The following is a 25491-nucleotide window of genomic DNA, read 5'->3' on the forward strand; positions in this document are numbered from 1 at the left end:
TTGGGGACAGAAATTCAGCTTTTATTGTTAGAATTTGACAGTTTCAGACACTTGTGGGGGGACAATCATCATACAAAATTCCACCTAGTAAAGTTTTAGGTGACCAGTGACTTTGTCAATTAGGTCTGCTGGTCCTGGCCCAATTCCTAGGACAGTTTGAGAGCCCGGTGCAATCTGAGTACGTCCAGCATCTTGGATTAAACTTACAGTCAGTCCCAGCATCTTCGCGTGGGTCAACAAGGCGATCAGAGTTTCTTCATCAGGGGCTTTGACCACCACTTTGGGCTGGCCACAGTATTCCCACTGTCTGAGCAATTCAGGGTTTCTCCTTTGAATTTTCTTGTAGGCAGAAACGGCAGCGTGAGAGCACTGAGCAGCCACTTTCCCTTTTCCCATCTTTAAGTCATTTCGAACCACAAGAATCATTTTGTATTCCCCACTCTCTCCTAAGATGCTTGCTTCAGTTCTGGTCTCTGTGTCTGTCTCATTCACTGAGCTTTTGGGGACCGTCCCAAAGTGTACTCGGAGGCCCCAGCCCAGGCACATGCCACATGCTATTCCAGCAGCCAAGCTGAGTGTACCAGGATGAGCCAGATATTCCATAACCAAGGATTTGGAGAGCATCCTAAAGGAAAGGAAAACGGTTATCACTATGTAGCAGTGAAAAGTTATAGGCTTATCAGGTAAAACACCTCAACAATATGTAAAATAGGCCCTGGCCAGTGTAGCTCTGTTGGGTGTCATCCTGCAAAGCAAAAGGTGGCCAGTTCGATTCCCAGTCAGGACACAAGCTTGGGTTACAGGTTGGGTCCCCAGGTGGGGGGAAAGAAAGAGGCAACCGACCACTTTCCCTAGTGCTGATGATTCTTTCCTTCCTCCCTTCCCTCCTCCCTAGGATCAATTACAAAACAAAACAAAACAAAAAAACTGAGGTCATCCAGAAAAAAAGCAAAATATATTTTGGATCTTATGGGTGTGCCACTTTTTCAGTGCACTAGAAAAAATTCAAGAAGACAGATGAAACAGTTTAGGTCATTTTGAATCTCAATGAGAGGAATATCTCTTGTTCTTGGACATAGCAAAGCTCTGTTCCTCAGTCTCTTGCTTTTGTGGAACAAGGACATACTCTGTTTCACCAGGATGCCCAAAGGGTCTAAATAAAAGAATAACTCCTCCACCCCCTTTTCTGGAATATAGTGTGTATTTAATTCTGTCCTCATAATGCAACGGTTCTCTAGGGAATGGGAGCAGCTCCTTGGAGAAGTTCCTGCTTGTCTGTAGAATGGACGTGGAGTGAGAGGTGTCTTGCTGACATTAGACCTGAGCATGGAATGAGAACAGCCTTACAAGTGAAGATTTGACCCACTGGGCATTACTATAGGTGCAAAACTACTAATGTGTGAGACTAGACTCTAATTGCATTTTACGTATGAACACAAAAGTATTTTTTGGATAGTTTTAATATACACTAAATTTACCAGAAGTATATAAAATAAAGGAAGATCATCCTTTAGGAATTCTTGCTTCCCCAGCAAAGCTGTTCATGGTATTTGAGTCACCAATAAAATGTAGTCTACATTGAAGGCTGTTGGGTTTATATGACACTGTGGTACAAGTCCTGGAAATACACACCTTATATCATTATAAAGTTTCTTTTTATTCTCATTTATGTTAAAATTAGGATGCATTAATGCTTTCTTAAAGTTATATGGTAGGTTACACAGTATTATCAAATACTTTAGTATGAACATAGTAGTACAGGGGAAGGGGATGTTAAACTTCATGATATAATTCACATATTATAAAAGCCACACTTTAACATGTACAGTTCAGTGGTTTTAATATGCCCACAAGACTGTGCAACCACCACCACCACTATTTAATTCCAGAACATTGTCACTGCTCTGGAGAAACCACTGTACTCACGAGTACAGCCTCTGGCAACCACTACTCTACTTTATTAATTTGCCTATTCTGGGCATTCATGTAAATCAAACCATACAATATGTGGCCTTTTATTTCAGCCTTCTATCATGTAGTGTAATGTTTTCAAGGTTCGTTCATTTTGTAGCATGCATCACTACTTCATTCCTTTTTATTGATGAGTAATATTCTGTGGTATGAGTATACCACAATCTATCCATCAGTCGATGGACATTTGGGTTTTCCCCACCTTTTGGCTATGAGTACAAGTTTTTCTGTGGATATATGTTTTCATATCTCTTAGGTTTATATCTAAGAGTCAAATTGCTGGGTCATATAGCAACTTTGTAACTTTTTGAGGAACTGCCAAACTACATGCTAAAGTGCACCCTTTTTCACTCATTACAGATGACTCTTTTAAAAGTACATGTTGGGTTTGATAGTGTTAAGAACCACTGCTCTAGTGCCTTTTAACTCATCTCTAGTTCAGAAACAAGGAAAACAATGCCTTTGCAAATAGATCTTCATATTAAGTCAAGGCTGTCTCCAGACCTCAAAGGACTGGGAGAATTAAAAATGAGGTAAGCTGGGTCAACAGACCTTCAGTGTTTGTTAAAATGGATTACACTCAATATCTGAAGAAAAAGGAAGAATTGTTTATAAATGTATCTCAAAATCATAAAAGTATAATTTAACACATACTGCTGTATTATATCCTGGTTTTCAAAGGCTGTATCTAAATCATAGGTACAGTATTAAAAACTGTGGGGAACCCAATATCCCAGCACTTGCAATCTCAAATTCAAACCTTGCCCTTCCCAGAACAATACTAAGTTCCCCAAAATTGCTACTTAATATTATAAAACCTGTAACTATTTCACTTCCTGGGAGTCCTTAGAATCCTTTACTATTCAGACACTTTCTGAAATACCTACCAAAAAATCCTCTGCATTTTATAGTAGTTCACTCATCCCTTTCTCTAGTGGTAATCCTTTCTGGAGCTACCTTCTTAAATGCTCAGCTTTACAGATACAGAAAGCAGGAAGACCAGGACAATGGTGAGGAACTAATGTGGAGTTGTGGGGGGCAGAGACTAGTCTGAAGTGGCATCAAGAAATAGAAAAAAAAGTGAAAGAGCAGGGGGGAAAAGCAATAGAAGGGGGTATGGAGAAAAGGAAAGATGAGCATATTTAAAGGTTGAGCATACTTAAATGTCAATGAATAGAGCTAGAAGAAAGGTAGTAGGTAAGTAGATGCTCAGGATAGAGAAACAACAATACAAAGTAGTAGGGGAGAGAGGACCTAAAAGGGACCTAAATTTATTCATTTTTCAGAGAAGGGAAGGGAGAGGCAGAACACTGATTTGTTGTTTCATTTTTTATGCATTCATTGGTTGATTCTTTGTGCCCTGACCAGGCATATGGGATGATGCTACCTGGCCAGGGGTCAATGTGACAGTTTCAGATGCAAGCACATCTGTGGGATTGGAGGCAGAAAGTTGTTCCTTGGAGGGAGGGAGGGAGGCTGTACAAACAAAACTCAAGCTGGAGTTCAGAAGAGGAAGACTAAAGTTGCAGCAAAACACAATAGGATTGCAAAGTCATGTAAAAGCAAGGTTAAGATTAATAATGTTTTACAATGGTATCACACTGACCAGTTGTGTTAAAATTAATACTAACATCTTTGTTCTAATCTTGTATCAGCCCGATCAGATTAGCATCTAACTCCACTACAGGGTGTTTCAGCCTGTTTCCTTTTCTGGATATCTACTATAAAAATATCAACAAACCCAGTTCTTGAAACCAAGGTAGAAATAACTAGTCTTACAGATAATCCTGGACAATGAGGGCTTCACAGAACAAGCCTGTCCTCTAAAACCCTCCGTGGTGCCTTCTAATTCTTCTGCCAGACTTCCCCCCTTTCACCCATGCTCTTGATCCCGTTAGGTCCTGAGCCCTGAGCCCTGAGCCATGCTCGTCCACTAAGCTGATTACATTGGCTACTGCCCCTTGGCATTTTCCAACCTAAAAAACCTTTCCTCTTGGACCTTAAACCAATGCCTCACTTTTCCTCTTCCACTGACCTCTAAATTTCCTCAACTTCCTGCCTCCCTTCCCCACTCAATTGAAATTGCTAAGGAATCAGACACTTGCTGTCATATAGTTGCCTTCTAAGCCTCATCTTGAGTTTTCTGCATCACTCATAACTTTTCTTTGAACTTTCCTCCCTTGAATTCTTTAACCCCATTTTCACCCCATTACCACCCTACCTTTCTGAGAGCTTTTCTCCAGATTCCTCCCCTGGGTCTCCGCTGTTTTGCCCTGAGGTATGTGCTGTATTTGGCTCTCTTTTCGGTCTATACCTACATTTTCCAATATAGTAGCCATTAGCCAAATGTAGTTATTTAAATTTAAATTAATTAAAACTAAATAAAAAGTTCTTCAGTTGCACTTAGTCACATTTCAAGTGCTCAGTAACTCCACAACTTAAAAATGGTGAGGACCCACTCTATCAGATAAAAATACGGAACATTTCCCTGACCACAGAAAGTTCCATCGGACAGTGCTGGCTTATATACTCTTTCCGTTCAATCAGTGGTTATCGAGGGCCTGTTGTGCACCAGGCACTGTTCTGGACTCTGGAGCTGGAGCCCGGAGCAAAACAAAGTCCTACTCTTCAGGGAACTAACATTCCAGTCGAAGGAGACAGACCATAAACAGTTAGTCAGATGAACAGTCTCACTTATTCCCAAATCATCATGTCTGAGGATTCCTAAAGTCTCTCTTGGGCTCCAAACTCGACTTTCCAGCTTCTGCTAGATTTCACCCCTTAGATGTCCATGAAATACTCCAAACGGGGCCCTAAACTGAACTTAGTATCTTCCCTTCCCTTCCAAATTTTCTTTTTCCTGTATTCTTGACTTCTGAGTAACTCTGGACTTTCCCATTTAGTCCTACCACCCAGTCACCAAAACTTGTTGAATGTATCTGTCTTAAACCATCTCCTTGTCTCTCCTAGCAGAGCTCTAAATATCTCCAAAATTAACTTCACTACCTCTCATCTTTCCACATTTGCTTCACTCATGCCCTGGTTCATTCTAGTCCATCTGCCATTATAATTATACTTCTGTAACACGAATTTGATTCTCTAATTTCCCTGCTCAAAAATTATTAGATAAACGCCTAAAGAATAAAACATAAATCCTTTTGCACGAATTTTCAGCACCACACAGTTTGGTTATAATCTTCTTTATCCTTCCAGCCTATACTCCTGCTACATCCTGTACTCTCCAGACACAACAAATTACTAGGTCCTTTGATGCAGCAATCTTTCCTTGCAATTATTTTTTATTTAAACATAAACACAATAACACACACACAAACACACTTAAAGACACAAACACACACAAAAAACATCCTCTTCACCGGTGAAGGCAAAGTTCAAATGGCTGTCTCTGGAATCTTTCACTGTACCCCAGTATTAACTATTTATTCTTCAGAGCTGCTGTGGCACTTAAACATAACCACTATGGGTCATATCTCAGCATCTAGTACACTGCCTGGGGTACTGCAGTAAAGAATCAAATACTTTTCTAGTATTTGACACGCTGCGGGTATTCAATAAATACTCAGCAGAGGTGAGGCCTGCTTGGTATTTTCTCACGATCGGGGCGAGCACATCGATGCTGCCTGAATGGAGGCTTTGTCTGGGAACTGAAAATTCTGGGTCCTTCCACTCCCCAGCATCTTGGTCCCTTCCAAAGGACGGCTGGTAGAACAAACACAGGACTCCGGCGACCACTGGGCGGAAAACAATTTACGAAGATGAAGGGGTGGGAATGCGGGGGTTTGCAGAAAGAGGTGGGAAGAAACAACCCAACTGGAGAGAGAAAGAACGACATCTTTATCTCTCGCCCTGTGAGAGACACAAGGCCGACTTACCTACAGCACGTCCCCTCAACTCACCGGCGTCTTTAGGTTCTTCGGTTCTGAGTAGCGAACACGCTTCCAGCGCGCGGACTACCGTTTCCGTAGTTCCTTGACAAGTTCCGGATCGAGAACTGCTAAGAGAACAGTCATTCTTCCTCTCGCCCCGCCCACAGGTCCCAAATCGAAATACCGCGACCGTCAGCCGAGGTTGCCGAAAGGAGGTGGGAACGTTTCTCTTCAGGAGGCATGCTCCCGGGGGAACATGGACCGGAAGTGACGTACCAGTTCCGGTTGGCCGGAGCCCCGCGGCGGGTGTGAGAGTCGGTCAGGTGCTGCTTCCAGGATCCTGAGATCCGGAGAAGCCGGAGTCGGAGCGGATAGGTAAACGAGCGCGGGGAATTGGGGAAGGAAGCCTGACACTGTCCTCAGAGCTTGGCCTCTTCTTGAGCTCTCCCACTTAGACCGTGCAGATCTGGGGCACCGTGATTTCGACTTCAAGCAGTGTTTTCGGGTGCTGCGGACTCTGGAAGTCTCAGTCTGGCGGTAGCCAGGTTATTTGGGACACCTCTTCCTGGCTGGCCTCCGGTTCGCTGAACCCATACTTTAGACTCCCGACGTTTTGATCTGAGAGCCACTGATTTGGAACCTGTTCTGAGCTTCTGTAGAGAAGCTATATCTTCTCTTCCCTCTCAGGTGTGTAGGACCTGAGAGTAAGTGGAGATCTTCCCTGCTGATGACCTAGCTGTTTCTCAGGATCTGTCAGTTTGGATTCTTGACTTCCCCAAACACTAGCGCCCGACGCTAAATAGACGCACTTCTGAACAAAATTCAGATATGTAAGTTCCTTCTGAAGCGTTGGTGGCAAAGGGAGTGGGGCCTTCGCTCTGGGGATGGCTTGCAGAGGACCTTCACACATCTCCCACTACTTTCATGAAAAGTAGAGTTCTCTACCTTTTCCAAATCCCTTGCCACTCTTATCCCTGTACTTCATCACAGTGGAGGTATTTGCCGTCCAACGTGAAGGTCGGCTTAATCGCAAATTCCGAGAAGCCATTTGTGGTCTTGTGTCACACTGCTAAGATTCCTTAGGACCTCCAGTAGGTTTTACATTATCTTTTGTTTTCCTGTAAATTCATTAGAAAATCTCATAATGTATAGGCTCTGGCACTGTTCATACCTATTTTGGCAACAAAGATCCTTTTCCTAACTTTAATGTCTTTCATTTCTCCTTTGGGGCTTGTCAGAAATTTTGCAGACATATTGCACTGATCTTTTGGGGAAGCTTGTACAAGTATTTCCAGTGTTGTCATGATAGAGAATTGAGTGTTCCAACTGCTGCCTATTAGTTGTATCATTAGTTCTGATTTTGGTTGTATATTAGCATAAATGATGGTAGAGAAACTATTATTTACTAGGCAACATTTTGTGCATTCTAGGTTGGGTTTTTCTTTTTTTTTTTTTGACCTTTGGAAGATGGGTGCTTGGTATCCAGACAAATGTAGTCAGTTTGTGTAGTTGTGAAATGACTCCACACTAGAAATCTTTCATCTTTTACTTGTTTGCCTATATTATTTTTAAACATTGAAGATTTTCTTTTACTCTGAGGATATATCCTATTTGATTAATATACTTTCGTTTCTGTGATGCTCATTCCAGAATAACCAAGTTTCTGAAATACTTAAGTAAGTGCCTTTTAATAGTTCACTTATAGCTAGTTTCATCAGTTTGTTGTTTAATTTACATATTTTTCTTATTTTTTATTTAGAAAAAAATTTCACACTTGCCTGAAATGTGGTGACAAGATTTTTGAGATGAAGAATTATATAAATTAAAGGTTATGATTAGTTTCAATATCTGGTAAATTTACTTATTGGACTATAACTGCCAAACCTGATGTTATATTCTTTTTGTTCAATTTCAGTTATCCAGGAACTGATTATCCAAATTTTGTCACTTTTCACCTTCTTCCTGCCTTGGCTTGAATAACCACTTTTTAGGATTGCTAAAGACTTTCAATCAGAAAACCTGGATTGAAGTCTGGGCCCCAGCATTTGTTGAGTGAAGGGTTATAGGTTGCCTAACTTTATGATCTGGTCTGGATTGTATTGATAAAAGGACTGCTCACTTTATTTCACAGGTTTGTCCCAGCGATTGAGATAGTAAATGTGGTGTCTCTGTATGAATGAAAATATGGTGATGTTGTCATTTTACTCTGAACTCTGGACATGTATCAGTGCAGCATACTATTGCTTTGTGTCATTTCAAAGTTTGATGTTTTATATCAAGTGTGCTATCTATCTGAAAATATTATATGCTTTACTGAGATGATCTTTGCCCTATTTTTGAAAAGCTAGCCAGGAATAGTTTGGTCGTGTAATACCATTGACTTAGTCACCTTGATTAGTAAGTAGATGACTGGAAAATGATTATAGCTTTGCGTTTGAGAGTTTTAAGGCTGATCTTTTTTGGTCATTATGTATTATCACTTAAGAATTTACAAGTGCAGAGGAAGCTGAAGCTTTCGGTGCTTGCATATAGTTAAGTAAAGGTTAGAAGTAGCCTTACTCATGTTAAGTAAGATATTTTATCATTTCACTGAAACCTACTGAATGCAGTATTTAGAAGTAGAAGCAACCTCTCTTAACATATATTTAAATTCTTCTCATTTAATGGGAAAAATTTGAGGCCCACAAACAATCAGTAATTGGCTTGCTTGAGGCCATATGGCTTAGTTAATGCCAGAACCTGAACTGGAAAAGAGATCCCAGATGTTCTTTCTGTTCTGCTAAGTTGTCTCCAGTCATCTTTATATGGTTTGGTTATATTTGCTGGTTTGCATTAAAATGATTTATCTTATGTATAAAGAAATCTGTATGTGTCTATACATCTTTCCTCCTTTTAGCTGATTGAGTCTTGTAAATTCTGTGAAAACAAAAACACCGTGCTTGGCAAGATCTGCAGTGGAATGTTCTACGGAAAGAAAATGAGTTCTGTTCTTCAGAACAGTTATTCCAAGTTCATGCTTTGTTACTATCAGGTATCGAGGTGTCTTCTTTCTGGCAAGTGGAAAAGACATAGGATCTTTGTAAAGCGTCTCACTGAGTGAATGTTGTTGCTAATAAGTATGATGAAACCGCATTAATTACTTCGCTCCTGCTAAAAAATTTCTCCAAGCTGTTTATAATCCCATCATTCTCTTATGTTAATTATCTCTTAATCTGTGGAGTCATTTCTGTAATTATTTCATTCTGGATAAATAGACAATGTAGAAGAGTCAATGCTTTGATTTCTTGGGAACTCTTTTTGCTTCCATTGATTTTACAAAACCTGTTTATTCTCTCCCCGTCCTTGGAGATTGTAGTGCCAGGTACTTATTATCACTGCTCTTTTGCCCACACCCTCTTTTTTGGTCTCTTTCTCTGGCTCTCTCTGTCTTGGGTATGGAAAAAAACTCCAGATTAGAGAATCCTGACTAACCTTCAAAACAAACTAGATGAATGGAAGTGATAACTTGTTTGTTATTGTGTTAGTTAATGCTGTACTTTCACAAAGACTTGTAAATATTTGCGGGGTAAACCTTTAAGGAGTTAATTGCTTCAGGAAACTTTTTGTTTTGCCTGGAAAGCACCTTTGTGTAGAGTGAACTGATATTATGTATTATGTAAAGCCTTACACAAAGCTCATTTTAAAATATCCTTCTTGAAGGTTTTGGAAATTTGAATAGGTGATACTTTTCTGTGTCACGTAAAAGATGCCACTTGATTCTTAAGGCATTTTTAAATTAAGCACGAGTAACCTATTGAGTAATCCTATCCCAGTTGGTGTAACTATAATTGCTATAGAGTTTGCTAGTAGTATTCCAGAAATACATATTTTTTTTAGTAAATATTTTGATGTTTCTCTTTTTCTTGAGGTTCATTAGTAATAATAACCTTGGTCTTTACAAATTTTTCTGAATGGACTGGGTAGGTGGTGATAAGAGTCAAGGCTATGAAGCTAAATTGCCTTGGTTCAAATTCCAGCCCTACTTCTGTGAAACCCTTGGGCTCGTTACTTCACCTCTTGCTGTATCGATTTCCTCCTTGACAGTGTAGTCAGTACCTTTATTGTTAGGGTTAAATGAGCAGATTCACAGAAAGCATTTAGAATAGTGCCTGACAGCCATGACTGTCATCTTCATCTTCCTGTGGCCTGCTAAGCAGTTGCAAAGAGCTCTTTCCCCTCTTTTGCAAGCACATCTTTATTATGCTGCTTACTTGATTATTGTTTGCTTATTAATGAAATCTCAGTAAATAGATGTATTTATATACACAGTTTTATTTTGTAAATTTTTACTCGTGGGATTCTTAACAAAATGAGGCATTCTTATAGGTCATTTTTCTTAACCCTTTTGGATTATTGTTAACAGTTCATACTGTAAGGGTTCAGAATAGTCTCCCCAAGGTGTGCTTTCGTGGCATGCAGATTATTTTGAGACCCTGCAGGATAGAGAAACTTCTGCCTCCCCTCCCCCAACTACCTAGAAGAATTTGAATTAGAGGCCTTGCCTACCATAAGAGATTATCAGAAATAACCTCTTTTGACCTATCTATATGGCAGGGCAAACTACTGATTACTATCTGCTCTAAGTCTTGCAGTGACTCTCAAGCCCAAAGGTGCCTTCATTCTAAACTCAGGATGTCTTTTGCACCTCATTTTCCCTTTCTGTCTCTGAATCTCTTGTGTATGTGGGGACTCTGACTCTCTGATGTAGATGGGCTTCCCATTGGCACGAAATTAAATTTTATTTTCTCTTGTCAATCTATCTCATACTGATTTTATTATTCAACCAGCCAAAAAGAACCAGAGAAAGGAAGAATTTTTCCCTTTCCCTACAAGATTATCTGTGTAGTGAGCCATAACATAGAATTTGGGAATTAAACTTTGGGGATTTGCTGTTTAGGGATGTCTTCTAGCACTTACTTTCTTTGCGTGGAAAGATTATTTTGCATTGACATCTGCTCATCCAGTCACTGAACAAAATACCTATAGCTCAGGTTCTGGGGAAAACAGTGGGAAACAAAGATAAACATATTTTAGTCAGAAACCTGATAGAGAAGAACATAAACACTGTGTAACACATGTTACAAAGTAAACAACAAAGGGTCTGAGGGAGAATTAATGTGGATACCTGCCTGTTGGAGACTCTAGCACAGCACACCTGTAACACTGTGGTATGAGGTTAGATAGGAAACATATGTATGGTCCGGGTTATGTGGAGCTCTGCAGGCTATGTAAATAAGTTTGGATTTGATCTGAATGCAGTAAGAAGTCATTCTACAATTTCAAGTAGGGAGAAATATGATTTATATGAAGTTCACTCTTGCTTGTATGTGAAGGATGAATTGAAGGGGACAAGAATAGGAATGGAGAGAAGGGGTCCCTTCCAGTAGTCCAAGTGAGAGTCGAAGATGGCCTGATCCAGATGGCAGCAAAAAGTGGAGAGCCGTGAGTGGGTGGATACTAAATATATTTGGAATAGTACTGGGACCTGGATTAGATGTGAGGTGTCAGGAAATGTGAGGAGTCAAGGATGGCTATGCTGCTGGATCTCGTACTTGGGTGGATGCTAGTGTCAAGTACTGGGAGAGGGAGGGTTTAGGGAGGACTGGGTTTGTTACAAGAAGAGAGATGAGGATGGGTTAAAGAGGACGTGTTAAATTTGAGATGCTTGGGAATCATCCGAGTGGTAGTATTGGGAATACAAATCTAGAGCTCAGGAATCTAGAGACCAGAAATACAAGTTCACACCAGCATTTTAAACTATGGAACCAGATAAGTCACTTGGAGAAAACTGGCAATGGGCCAAGTCAGGTAAATGAGAGCTGGCAAAGGGACTGACAGATGAGTGTTTGAAGAAAGAATGAGCAGACGCACACCACCAGTAGAAAGTGGTTGCATCCGGCATGGGGAGTACTAGACAGATGAGGCACAGAGACGGACAAGATTTTTCACCTTTTTTTGTGTGTGTGTGTGTGTGTGTGTGTGTGTATCTTCTAAAGCATGTGACCCACTCAGAATTCTTTTAAGAAATGTTTAGCTCTGTCAGAAGCTGCTCTGTGGTCTAGAAGAAGACAGAATGAAGTCCAGTAAAGTGGAATTGGTCGATCTGACTGGCCACTTCTTCCCTCATTGTTGAGTCTGTTTCCTTCCAGAAACTTGGAAATCTCCACATTGCAGAAACCATGTAATCAGGGGAGTGTACAAGGTTCTCCTGCCCCTTTTAATTTTTTAAGATCTAATTTTTAGGAGATTTTAGCACTGCTTCTGTGGGTAGAGGAATTTTCTTTATACTAAATAATCACAGATATCGCTAGGATCTTTGTATTTGCAAAACTCTTTTTTTTTTTTAATTTTTTTTAATTAATTTATTTATTTTTAGAGAGGGAAGGGAGGAAGGGGCAGAGAGAGAGAGAGAGAGAGAGACAGAGAGAGAGACAGAGAGACAGAGACAGACATCAATGTGCGGTTGCTGGGGGTTCTGGCCTGCAACCCAGGAATGTACCCTGGCTGGGATCAAAACTCTTAACTTTTAGAAATTTAAATAGTAGAATTTATCAGTGACTTTAATAACTGTCGGTGAGACATGCCAGTGGACCCCCATCTCAGCGTCTTTGTACTTTTCCTCTTTCTCTACAGCACTCTTCCCCAATGTCACATTCTCAAAGAAAGCTGCTTTTATCCACCTTACTAAAACTTGTACCAAATTTCTTTCTTTTTCACTGTAGCAATTATCACTATCTGATGATATACAAGTATTTTGCTGTGTAACAACTTAGCTCCAGAATTTTGTGATTTAAAAATTCATTTAATATTTCTCATGATTCTTTGAATTAGGTTGGACAGTTCTGGTCTGGGATAGCTTGCTTGGCTGTTCAGCTGGGCAGGTCTCTGCTGGGATGTCCTGTCTTTATTCCACGTGGTTCCCTCTGCCTCAGTAGGTTAGCCTGGGCTTTTTTCACGTGGGCGGAGGGTTCCAAAGAGCAGTAAGAGATGACAGGTCCCAATGTGCAAGTGCTTTGCAAGCCTGGGCATACAGAGCTGACTTCAGCTGAAGGTAATCCACCATCTATGACTGTGCTACCCACGACCCTGGCCCCGCCGAGCCCCCGTGTGCAGGAGAACTCGGCTGTGCCTCTGGACAAGATGCCCTTGGTTATGTCTCTTAACCAGCTCTGTCGCCAGAGCCTCTGGGCACTTGGTGGTTCCCTTTCCTATAGATTAAACACACATTCCTTTCTTCCATGTACTCACTGCTTTTAGCTATAAAACAGTCTGGCAGGTAAAAGGCATAGCAGATATCCATGTGGTCTTTCCACCACCCAAGATGTCATTGGCATGTAAGTTCCATTAATAAACTCTTAATGTAATCATGGAGTTATCACCCTTTCTCCCGTTTCTGTGTCATAGAAATTTTACATAGCAAAGCCCCTATGTCACACTTGCTGATGTCCCCTTGCCAAAGCAAGTCACATAGCCAAGTGCAGAGTCAAGGATTAGAATAACAAACTCTAGGAGGTAAAACCATATTGCAAAGGGGTATGCATACAATGAGAAGAATTTGTAATCCACCACAGCATTCTTTACATGCATTCCTCTGCAAAAATTGGGAAGAATAACAATAGCAAAGCCTGGGAAACAACTTGTAAAGCTGAATATTGGCATACTCTTGCTAGCAATTCTATACCTAGGTATATATAGCCAATAGAATCTATTGCACATGTGAAATATCTATGGACAGTGATATTTTTAGCAACACTGGTCTTAATAGCAAAAGCTATAAACAATTCAAACATCATTGTCAGGAGACCAGATAAATAAATTGGGGTAGAGTTACATAATGAAATGTTACACAGCAGTGAACATGAATTTTTCATTTAACAAGTGCTTACTTAGTACATACTGTGTGCCAGGCATAGTTTGAGATGCTAGAGACAGCAGTGAACAGAAAAAATTCAAATATATGTATGTATGTATGGAGAGAGAGGGAGGGAGGGAGGGAGAATGGATATAAGAACTTAGATACATGAATTGTAAATATTTTCTCTCATTCTTTGGCTTACCTTTTAAAATCTTTTTTTAACGTTTTGTTTCAAAGAGCAAAAATTTTTAAAATTAATAGTTTATCAATTTTTTTCTTTTATGGTTTATGCTTTTAAATCCTAAGAAATATTTGTCTACCTCAAGACTGCAAAGATTTTTCTCCTTTGTTTTTCTAGATGCTTTGTAGTTTTAATAACTATGTTTTTACATTTAGATCTATGGTCCATTTCAGTCAGTAGTTGCACACAATAAGGGTCAATGCTCATTTCTTCATGAGAATATTCATTTGTTCTAGTGCCATTTGTTGAAAAGACTTTCCTTTTACCATTGACTTGTCTCGTACCTTTGTCAAAAATTAATTGACCCTATGTGTGTGGGTCTGTTTCTATACACTGTATTCTGTTCCATTGATCTATGAGTATTTTTAGAATAGGTCTTTTATGTATTTTGTTAAACTTCTAAGTATTTAATGTTTTCAGGTAGTACTGTAAATGAAACTTTAAAATTTAACATTTATTTGTTTATGGAAAGAGTATTGGTTTTGACCTTTGATATCCTGTGACCTTGCTAAAAATTCACTTAATAGTTTAAGTAGTTCTCAGCATTTTTCAGTTTTCTCCTATTTTGACATGTGATTTAGAACTCTGTGCTAATCATTCTAAATATGTACAAGTTTCGTATCTGTTACTTAATTTCTGGGTTATCAGAGAATGTGGTCTGTGGTGCCCATTCTTTGGAATTTGAGACTTGTTTCCTTGCTTCATAGGAAGTGACTTGTGAAAAAAATCTGTATTCTCTGATCATGAGGTGCTGAATCTTATACATGTACTTCCCTACATTTTATTTCTTAATTGAATCATTAAAATTGTCTACCTTTGCTGAATGTTTTGTTTTTGTTTGCTTGAAATATCAGTAATTAACAGTTGTTTTAAAATCCCACAATATAATGTTGGATTTCTCCATTTCTCTGTGCATATTTACCAATTTTTGTGTTATAAGTTTTGATGCTATATTCTTTTAGGTGCATTTAAATTTAGAATTTTTTTATTGTTGACACTGTTACAGATGTTCCCCTTTTGCCCCCCAGAATTGTTGTATGTTCCTGGTGAGTTCAGCCTTTCATCATTGTTTCTATGATGTCCATTATTTCATTATTAGAGAAAGACTTTTGTCTGTTGTTTTATTTTCAGCCTTTATATGTTTTTATAAGAAAGTGTGGAATTTTAAAAAATACAATTTGCAATCTGTTTTTAAAGTGGTGTGTTTGATCTTTTATGTTTTTTTTTAATATTTTATTTATTTTATTTTTAGAGAGGGAAGGGAGGGAGATAGAGAGAGAGAGAGAGAGAGAGAGAGAGAAACATCCATGTGCAGTTGCTGGGGGTCATGGCCTGCAACCCAGGAATGTACCCTGGCTGGGAATTGAACCTGGGACACTTTGGTTCCCAGCCCGCGCTCAATCCACTGAGCTGTGCCAGCCAGGGCATTGATCTTTTATGTTTATTTTGATTGTTCACATACTTGGTCTGTTTGGATGCTCCGCGACTTCAGAACACTGTAGCTCTAATCTTTCTCTTCCTGACTTATGTACGATTGTCCAAATTTCACTTCTTTTTAAAGCTCTTGTCACAATTAGACACTCAACATTCTTATTTTATGCAGTTGTTTTTTATTTGCCTTTATTATTTTATTTTTCTACATGTCTTATATCTCAGCCAATTTGGGGAGATCATTGCTTCTATTTATAGGATATTCTTTAGAAATATTTTTTCTAGCATTTAGACTTGGTAAATTCCCATTCGTTGCTTACTATTAATGTCTTTATTTGTTGGGCACAGAATTCTAAACTGGCTATTTTACCTCAAGTTCTAATGATATTATTACTTTGGTTTTTTGGCTTTTATTGTAGCTATTGAGAAACCTGCTTCTGTTCTAATTGTCCCTTCATTTTCAGAAATCCGTTTCTCCTCTTTGACTGCTTTCAAGATCAAGATCTCTTTGCTTTAAGTGTTCTGTAGTTTGATTGTGGTGTTTCTGGATCAGATTTATTTTTATTTCTTCTGTTTGGAGTGCATTGTACTTACTAGAACGATGTACTCATTTATGGAAAAATTTGGCGTTCATCTTTCCAATTCTGGAAATTTTAGGCCTTTATCTTTTTGAGTTTGCATTTCTTCTGTTCTTTCTATTCTCCTGGGATTCCAGTTAAACAAGTGCATACCTTTTCGTTATATCTTTTTTCTCTCTTATTTGCTTGTATTTTCCATCTTATCTCTCTCTGCTGTGCTCTTAATAAATCCCCTGGATAGCTTATCCAATTCACTTCAGTGTGTCTGCTGTGCTGTTTAATTCATCATTAGCTTTTAATTTTTCAACAGTTGTATTTTTTATTTCTAGAAGTTCCTTTTGCTTTTCTTTCTTTCAAATGTAGTTGTAATAGTTCTTATTGTGTACTTATATTCCTATTACATCCTTTGTTCTGTAAACATTTTAGACATAGCTATTCTATAAAAGATTTATTCTGCATATGATTTTGTAATATGTGTTATTCTTGTCCTGAATCTATATGGAATTGTGGGTGGGGGTGGGGTACTCTACTCATAATGGTGTGCTTTCTGGTACCTTTATACATTTATGGATTGACCTTATTCAGTGGGAGTCCAGTGGACCTCCCACTGAATAAAGAGGGTTTATAAAGAGTTTAAATAATTTATAAAGAGGGTTTGCTTCTATTTCTACTTAGAGCTATAAAGGCTTGGAACTACCTCAGTGGCCCTGTGGTTGTAGGGGAGGAAAAACTACATGTACATGGATGTTCTCACAAGAGAAGGAAGACCCGATGAAGTGATCAGAGCAGGAAGCTTTTATACCTTTAAGACAAACAATAAATTTGTGAACAATTAACAATACAAAGAGGTTTGAGCTAGGTGTAGAAATGATGAAGAAATAATGAGGAAGATAAGGGTTAGTTTAACAAGGTTCGTTTGTATAGATTCATTGTCCCCAAATTCCCCATCTCTGGTTATAAGAATGTCTTCCTCCTGGTATAGGGAGGTTACCTTGCATGTGGGAGTTTTATCTCTTGCTTTTAGGAGGAAAAAGGAGAGTCAGAGTGTCTTTGTATGCCTGCTGTTTTAAGTTTCTTAATTTCAAAGTAAGAAATGTGCTAAAGTGGCATATTTTGAGGTGGCATATTCTGTATATAGGTGTTAGCCCATATATCATGGGTTTCAGTCCAGAGAGTAGGCTACACATTCAGCCTCCTACTTTCAAAGTCAGTCTTCCTACAGGGGCGTTGTTATAGGGATCTTGTCTCGGTAGCCTTGTCCCTCCCGGTTGCTAGCTGTTCCTATTCATTTCCTTCCTGCTGCTCAGGTTCCCCTCTGTTCCCACCATGCCTCACAACCATCCTAGCTCTTGGGCCATCTAGTCTCTCTGGGTCTGTTGTACAGTTTGCTTAAATTTTGGAGGGACAGAAAGGGATCATGGAGACGCCCTCTCTCCTTTGCGAGACCAGTCATGTCTCAAAGAGTATGTCCAATCCAGGATCTAATTTTCCTGGAGAGTAAGGGTCCTTCAAAGTTCCTAGTACATATACCAGACTTCATGTAATAAGTGTTACTAAAATTTAATTTACATTTTTCCAAATGCACTATTTTATAGAATCCTATCATGAAGCCATTTGGATGCTAAGAATTCATTTTGGTACAAATAATCACACCATAATTTACCTGCTCAGTAGGCTCTAATTTTCTTAAGATAGAAATGAAGGTCATTGGTGATTATCGTTGGGAAGCTCTTTAATATTTAAAAGAAAGTGAAACACAAAATATCCTTGAAAGTGGGCAAAGAATGACAATTCACCCTCTAAAAAGTGCTACAGGTAATTCTGGTTTCAGTAAATGTTGAATGACCAAAATACCAACAGTCATCTCCAGTATCCATCTTAATGGGTGGAGTGAGGACATTACTACTATTTTAATAGATGGAGGACATGTAGCAGGTTCTAGTATTTTTCCACACAGTGGATAATAAATTGTTTCATAGATCATAAATTTTAGAATTATCTGTATCAAATCCTTCATTTTGTTATAAATAATCTGAAGCATGTACTTTTGCCATTTGAAAATATTCAGTGATTTAACTTACTTTCTTATTAATGACTTGTATGGACCAGTTTATATTACCAAGTTTTTAGGGGCTACAAAGTAAGGAGGTCTGTTAAGCAATTTGAATTTTAAATTTTGTCAAAATGCACAAACAGCAATAACCCACAAAGAAATGACCAAAAAAAGCAAAGGTGCAGTCATCTGATTTTCATGACAGTTTAAATAGTGAAAGTCAATTGAAATGAATGTTCTCTTAATTTTAGAAATGAAGAACATTTGTAAATATTAGAAAAAGCTAAATATTTGGAACTGCTTTTTGATTATTATTTTTTTTCTGTGACTCCAGAATTCCTTGGTGAAAATTGAAAAGATTATCATCAGACTGTTCTGTGTAGTAGAAGAAATACTGAATTTGGGCTTAGATTGAAACTCTAACTGTGCTATTCACATGCTGCTGAAGTGCTGTTTGGGGCCACTCGAGCCCCCAGTTTCTCATTTGTAGAAGGCGAGGGTAAAAATAACTGCTTCGTGCAAGGGTGGTTAGCATGGTGTTAGCTAATCTATATGTGAATTGTGAGTAACCACACAGAAGTAGTTATTACATAAATCCAAAACCCTGGACTTGAGCTGGGTAGAATTCTTAGACTGTTAGAATAGAAGGAAAATTATGGCGATCATTTACTCCATGGACTTGATGATTGGATGAGGAAGGAGAGATTCAGGGACGTGAAGTGATGTCCCCAAGGTCTCGTAGTGAGCTAAGTCTCCCAACTCTATACGGTTATTCTTTTTCCTATCTCAATTCTTGGCCTTACTCTTATTCCTCCCCCATCTTTCTGAATGAACATTTAGGAGTATGTTGAAAGAAAAAGAGAAATGGGATTTTTCAAGCTGTATTTTTACGAGTTACTCATTTTCCCCCTGAAAATAGAATTGTGTTTTTACATAAAGGAACATAAAATGCTATTTTACATATGGAAAGTGAAAGATGAGAAAGCTTTCCCCAAACCTATCAGACTATCAAAACTGTAGAATCCCTAAAAATGTCTTCAGGTTATATCTTTTTAAAATTTGGATTTTTAGTTAAATTTTTATCTCATTAAAAATTAGATCTGGAGGGGAGGGCTGGGTGGGTGGGTTGGAATGAGAGTAAAGGATAGAAAATTGTACTGTAACAACAATTAAAATAAAATTTTAAAAAATTAGATCTGGAGCAGTAGCAGTTTCCAACACTCAGAATACTGTGATGAATTGAATGTAGTTTATACCTCACTAATGTGAGGAACAGTTTAGGCTAGAAATAACATACCCTCAGAGCCTACTAAGCCATTACTGGGACATTTATTGAGATTTTGAATGCTTTTAAATTATATCCTAACTTGGAGTTTTAATTTGTTGAGTTCCCTAAAACTTAGCTCAAAAAGATTCAAAGGATTTTTTTCATATATTCTCATTCAAATAATGAATTTTCCAGGAACACATTCCTAAGCTGCTGTAACTGTGTGTCAGGTGCTGTGTGGCTCTCAGAGTCCGAGGACCCCACAGTCTCTCTGACGCTGCACGTGGTGCTTGAGAGATCTTCGGCTTTATAACCCTGCGCAGACGGGACGCTGTAGCAAAGCCTCACTAGTCAAGATGCATTACTCCTCACTTAGATTATTAAATTTCCAAGAACAAATTGTAATTTTTTAATCTTAGTAGTTTTAGGAAAATCTACAGCTCCTTTGCAGTAGTCTGTGACTGAATGTACTGAATAATCCAGTTAAGGGCACACACTTCTGAAAGCAAAAAAGGTATAATAAATATTCAAGTTGGCTGCCTTTCATGTTTTGTGTGGAAAAAAACGTGTTTTATTGAGAAAGCCAAGTTAATTTTTTTGTGAGAAAGTGGAATCATTTGGACAGATTATTTTCTTAAGAGGGAGTGTATCCATTTTATTTTGGAACAGAGTGGGCTAAGAAAATTACAAACAGTGGTTTCACTGATCTTGCTTTTCTTTTTCATCTTATTAAATTCTCCAGTAACTCTTGTGTTACTCAGAGGGTTGCTATTTTCTTTTTATCTTTAAACATTTTTGTGTTGCTTTGAAGAATTCACAATAATTTAGTTTCACATTGTTTTTGCATTACAAGTGTAGCTAATGTCCAAAATGAATGGAGTATTATAGTCTTAGCACTGGATGTACAGCTTACAAAGAACCTTTGTGAGCTGATTTTAGCAGTATTTTCTAAGGACTTCTGCCAGAAACAAACAAAAAATCCACATGTCTTAATATCAGCCTTTTATTTTGAATGCTTCAGCTGTGTTTAAAATCTTCAAGTTACAGCCTTTTAAAACATTTCTTATATCTAGATATAGCTTCACAATGAAAATTATATTTGCTGTTTGAGTTATGCTTTCCTATTTCTACCTTCTCATCCACAGACATGTAGAATTTATTTCAATAACTTAATTCTCGATACATGCTGTTAAAATTGTATTACAACACTTTCACCACAAAGCTCCATTGAATATCAGGAAGATATGCTAGACTCCAGTTTGAGATTTCAGGCCTTTAAACAGGCTAGGAATACTTTGGATTTATTCCCACGTACAGGAGTCTGACGGATACTGTTTCATCACAGGTTTCCAAAATTAATGCCGCTCATTCAGCTGCGAAAAGTGGCTCTCCTTAAAAATTATTACTTCATCTTACCCTAGCTTCATAGATAGGCTAGAGCCCATTTACTCCATAATAATTTTTAACAAATTGTCCTTTTAGTACTTTTCAGAATGTTTGGATTGATGATAAAATAATTCATTTTGCTGTCCAACATAACAAACTAAGATTTTTCTGAATCTGCAGCTGCTTCTGTGGAAACCAGTCATGCAGTCCTACGTGTAGTGCAGAAATACGGAAAACCAGTGTCTCAGGGCAGAATTTACTATGATGATTTTGGAAAATCAAGACATCCATGAAACAGGCATGGGGAAACTGACATTAAGTGCCTGCTCTGTGCCTGTTGCTATGTAGGACAGTTCTATATCATTTCTCTTGAAGCAGAGAAACTAAATTACTGAGAGTACCCACACACTCTCAACACACACACATAGATTTAGGGATGATGTGAACATAGAAATGGGGATATTTTACAAATGAATGCAAATGCAAAAGCTAAAATTGGTTACTGAAGTTGTACAGCCAATAAATACGTGATGCTGGAAGGATTCTTTTAGCTCCAAGAACTTAAGCAACTTTTGGTTGAGGAGAACAGAATTAGAATAGGGTGGAATGCAGTCAGTCCCAGGGCGTGGATGCAGATGGGTGAAATACCCAGTCCAAAGGCCACTTGCCCTGATGTGGCCTCAAACCAGTGAAGACATATTGGCCCCTTTGAAGAGCCAGGTTTTTCTGTTCCCCTATAAAATAGCTCCTTTTGTGATGTTGCAAATGATAATGAGTAAGATTAGCAAGGTACATTAATGCTGGATTGCGTAGTCACTTTTGCAGTTTGAATACCCATGCTGCAAAGTACTCAGGGTATTTATTCCCTGGGTAGAAGACAGTCTGGCTCACACAGTGAAGTCCACTCAGGGCACCTGGATCGTGGTATAGATGCCGCATTTTAGTGTCTGATTACCTGCTTTTTAGCTTATAAATTTGAAGTAGTAAATATATATCTGAATGGACTCCAGGGGATGGAACTATTCTAACCAAATTCACAAACCAGAATACCAGTTTATTATTACTACCAAGAAAAATATTACTATCCTGTGATCTGGTTCCCCTTGTGCATACTAACAGCATTGTATTAGTCTTCTAGGGCTACCATGGACTGGTTGACTTAAACAACAGAAATTTATTTTCTCACAGCTCTGGAGTCTGGAAATCTAAAATTGAGGAGCTGATGGTTGGTTTCTGATGAGGCCTCTCTTTCTGACTTGTAGACAGCTGCTTGCCTGTGTCCTCACATGGCCTTTCCTCTGGGTGCCTGCAGAGAGACAGGTGTCTGGTGTCTCATCTGTCTTCTAAGGACACCGGTTCTATTGGATTAGGGCCCCACCCTTAGGGTCTCATTTAACCTCAACTACTGCAACTACGAATAAAGTAAACACCGTGTTCTAATTGCATGCTTGGTATTACTGCCACATTGTGTCTCTATTCAGGTTTATTTAGTCACAGGTGCAAAGCAGAATTATGTAATGTATCACTGGATTTTATTTTGCCTTATTAGCTCCTCAAGAGTTATTGATCTATGAAATGGCAGAGAATGGAAAAAATTGTGACCAGAGACGTGTAGCAATGAACAAGGAACAATATAATGGAAAATTCACAGGTAAAGTATGGTGGCTTGGAGGGAGAGGATCGATGGGTTTAGATGCTATCCTCTTCATTGGAATAAAATAGAAATATATCTATTTGTTATTTTGATAGTAAAATAATACTCTATATAATAATAAAAGATTCTTATATATCTTATATAAGATTAATGATATTTTGTTGCTCTTCTTTGTAAATTAAATTATGGGTCAGGGCCTATAAGGTGATTTTTTTCATGCTGGTAACAGAAGTAGCCTGGCTACTATTACATTTAGTATTCTAGGTAAAAGATTATTATTTGTTAATCTTATAATATGAAGAGTATTTATTTGGCCCTGGCTGGTGTGGCTCAGTGGATTGAGCGCCAACCTGCAGACTGAAAGGTGGCCAGTTCCATTCCTAGTCAGGGCACATGCCTGGGTTGCAGGTCAGCACCCATTTGGGTGTGTGAGAGAGGCAACTGATTGCTTCTCTCCTTTTCTTTCTCCTTCATTTTCCCTCTCTCTAAAAATAAGTAAATAAAATCTTCTAAAAAATCTTTTAAAAACAGTTTTTATTTGGTGCCCAATTTTATCATGCTATTTTATAACTTTAGAGATAGATTATAAATGTACTGTGTACACTAACCCTAAATTATACAGCTATCAAAAAAGTCAGAATTTGATTATTGTGGACTTATTTCAAAATCTTGAGACAAATTTATATTTTAACCAAATTTGAAATTTGTGGGGTAAATTGCAGCATATTTCACTCTTATCATACATTTACCCTGAAAATTACAATTTACCCTGAAAATTACTATTTATATAGATGACTTAATAAGAAACTTTCCTTTGTGTGTTAAAGGACAATAAAAGGTTTTCTTTTTAGCTTCTAAACTGTTTGGTGTCTCAAACACATCACACTTATACTCCAGGATGGTAACATAATTATATCAGAAAGTTTCTTCTATAAAAGAAGTGTAAGCTACCTGAAATAGTTTCCATGTGTTTGTTTTGATCACTGCATGGCCTTGCAGGACACATTTTGCAGCACTTACCTGATTTCTGGATTACTTTGATTGCAGATCAATTTTACATTGTTTCACTAAGAGTTTCAGAATTCAGACTCAGAGATGGGCATTGTATATGTCATAGTCTCTTCCCCTTAGTAGCTTTTACATGGTTTTTTGTCCTTTCAACAAGCATGTAACGTTTATACATGCTTCCCCTACTATTCCACCCCCTGAAATTTACAATTAATGTTTGTATGACATACCCTTCTTTACCATGGGTTTTATTTTTTTACTAAATATTTCTTATAGGTTGTGCTGCAACTGTACATAGGAACTTACTGTTTATTAAGGCTGCTTAGTGCTCCATGGTATAAGCATACCATACTTCAATCACTCCCCTGTCCTCTGCTGGTAGCATTTCAGTTGTTTATATAGTCTTTGGCTAGGACAAATAATGCTTCATTGAATAAGCTCGTACAAAAGTCATTTCTCCTTATACCTAATCATTCTTAGAAATGGAATTATTGGGCTACAGGGTACAGTAGTCCCCCCTTATCTATGGGGGTTACCTTCCAAGGTCCCCTGAGGATGCCTGAAACCATGGATAGTACCAAACCCTATATGTACTGTTTTTTTCCACACATTCATATACTTTATGGCTTCCCTTTGGCATACAAATCCTTAGCATCACTAGTCTTGTGCTTTGGGGCTAATGTCAAGTAAAATAAGAATTACTTGAACACAAGCACAGTGATAACCACAGTAGTCCATCTGATAACAGAGATAGCTCTGAAGTGACTGGTGACAGGGAGCAGAGACAGCATGGTCAGTGCCAGACTTCATTGTATTACTCAGAACAGCGCACAGTTTAAACATATGAATTACAAACAAACAAACAAAACCCAGAAAAAACCCTGCTCCCTAGCTACACAAAAATGCCCTACTTTTTCTTTTGGGGGGATGGTTCTGAGAGATCTTACTCTCTTGTCCTCTTGCCTCAGCCCAATCAAATAAATATTTCCTCTATCTCCAAAAAACCCCCAAAACCCCAAACATATGAATTGTTTCTTTCTGGAATCAGACCAGGGTTGACCATGGGTACTGAAAGTGGAACCACATATAAGATGGGGCTACTCTATGCATTTGCAATTTTGATAGATGATGACAGTACTTCTGAGAGCTTTACATATATTGATTCATTTAATCTTTATAATGACCCTATAATGTAAGTACTCTTTTAATCTTGGTTTCAAAGAAGAGAGCACTGAGGACCAGAGAGGTTAACCAATTCGCCCAAGTTCACATGACTAGGGAGTGCTGAGACCAGGATTTGGAACCAAGTAGTTTGCCTTCACATTTTGAGCTCTAACCTACTTTGCTCCACAGTACGATGCTAAATTGCACTTCATAGGGGTGGGATAATTTAGTATTCCAGTAATGTACATAAGATAAACTTGTGTCCTAACAATACAATAATTGCATGAAGAACAAAACAGAAGCGCCTCGCCCATCGTCACAATGGGAGCCACATTGTTGAGGTTTATACACAGTCCTTCAGATGTGGGATGGGAATGTGGATGAATTTCGAAAGTGATTGGAAACAGTGAGCATTTTGTTTTAACTTCTGCACTAATGTTTTTCAGACCTCTCTTCAGTGAATGAAAAGAAGAAGAGGGATCGGGAAGAAAGGCAGAATATTGTCCTGTGGAAACAGCCACTCATTACCTTGCAGTATTTTTCTCTGGAAATCCTAGCAATCTTGAAGGAATGGACCTCAAAGTAAAGAGTCTTCCATTATCTTTTATATAAGTCTTGTTTACTAACAACAAGCCCCTACTCCCTGCCACCTACTTTATCAAATTGGTTAAATTTAGAATGTGATGGGGACATACTTATTTTCCTTACATATAGTTTGAAGAAAAACAGGTTAAGGGAACATAATGCTATTGGCTCACTGGGCTACTTGCAGTTGGCCCCTGTCTCATGTTGAATCTTTTATGCAAAGCAGAATACTGAAAATGAGATTTTTTTTTCCTGGCTTTACTTTAAGGAGAAAGACCTGTGTACATTGGATACACTGATTCTTTAGTAGAGCAAGGGTCAGGGTACAGGGCACTGGTGCTGGTAGTTTCAGCCAATGAGAAGAGACTCTGC

At 38.4% G+C, this 25491-nt stretch overlaps 2 protein-coding genes across 3 annotated transcripts in view; one reads left to right on the forward strand and one right to left on the reverse strand.

The window, feature by feature from the left end:
• On the reverse strand, window positions 1-6017 carry PTRH2 (peptidyl-tRNA hydrolase 2). 2 transcript variants are annotated; one of them, XM_045836531.1, is made up of 2 exons: window positions 5889-6017; window positions 1-625 (listed from the first exon to the last, which is right to left on the reverse strand). In XM_045836531.1, the coding sequence occupies exon 2, from the start codon at window positions 622-624 to the stop codon at window positions 85-87; it is 540 nt and encodes a 179-aa protein (XP_045692487.1). In that variant the 5' UTR covers window position 625; window positions 5889-6017; the 3' UTR covers window positions 1-84. The 2 variants fall into 2 exon arrangements, with proteins under 2 accessions (XP_045692487.1, XP_045692486.1); XM_045836530.1 differs by having other exon boundaries at window positions 5865-6015.
• An 89-nt stretch (window positions 6018-6106) lies between these two features.
• VMP1 (vacuole membrane protein 1) overlaps window positions 6107-25491 on the forward strand; it is a 110196-nt gene continuing 90811 nt past the window's right edge. The window contains exons 1-3 of the mRNA XM_045836529.1: window positions 6107-6233; window positions 22258-22359; window positions 24981-25116. Coding sequence (XP_045692485.1) covers window positions 22284-22359; window positions 24981-25116 — 212 coding nt within the window. The 5' untranslated portion in view covers window positions 6107-6233; window positions 22258-22283. The remainder of the gene's footprint in view (window positions 6234-22257; window positions 22360-24980; window positions 25117-25491) is intronic.

The sequence above is a fragment of the Phyllostomus hastatus genome, unplaced genomic scaffold, assembly GCF_019186645.2.
Source record: "Phyllostomus hastatus isolate PE091 unplaced genomic scaffold, TTU_PhHast_1.1 phas_contig_210, whole genome shotgun sequence".
Classification (NCBI taxonomy): domain Eukaryota; kingdom Metazoa; phylum Chordata; class Mammalia; order Chiroptera; family Phyllostomidae; genus Phyllostomus; species Phyllostomus hastatus.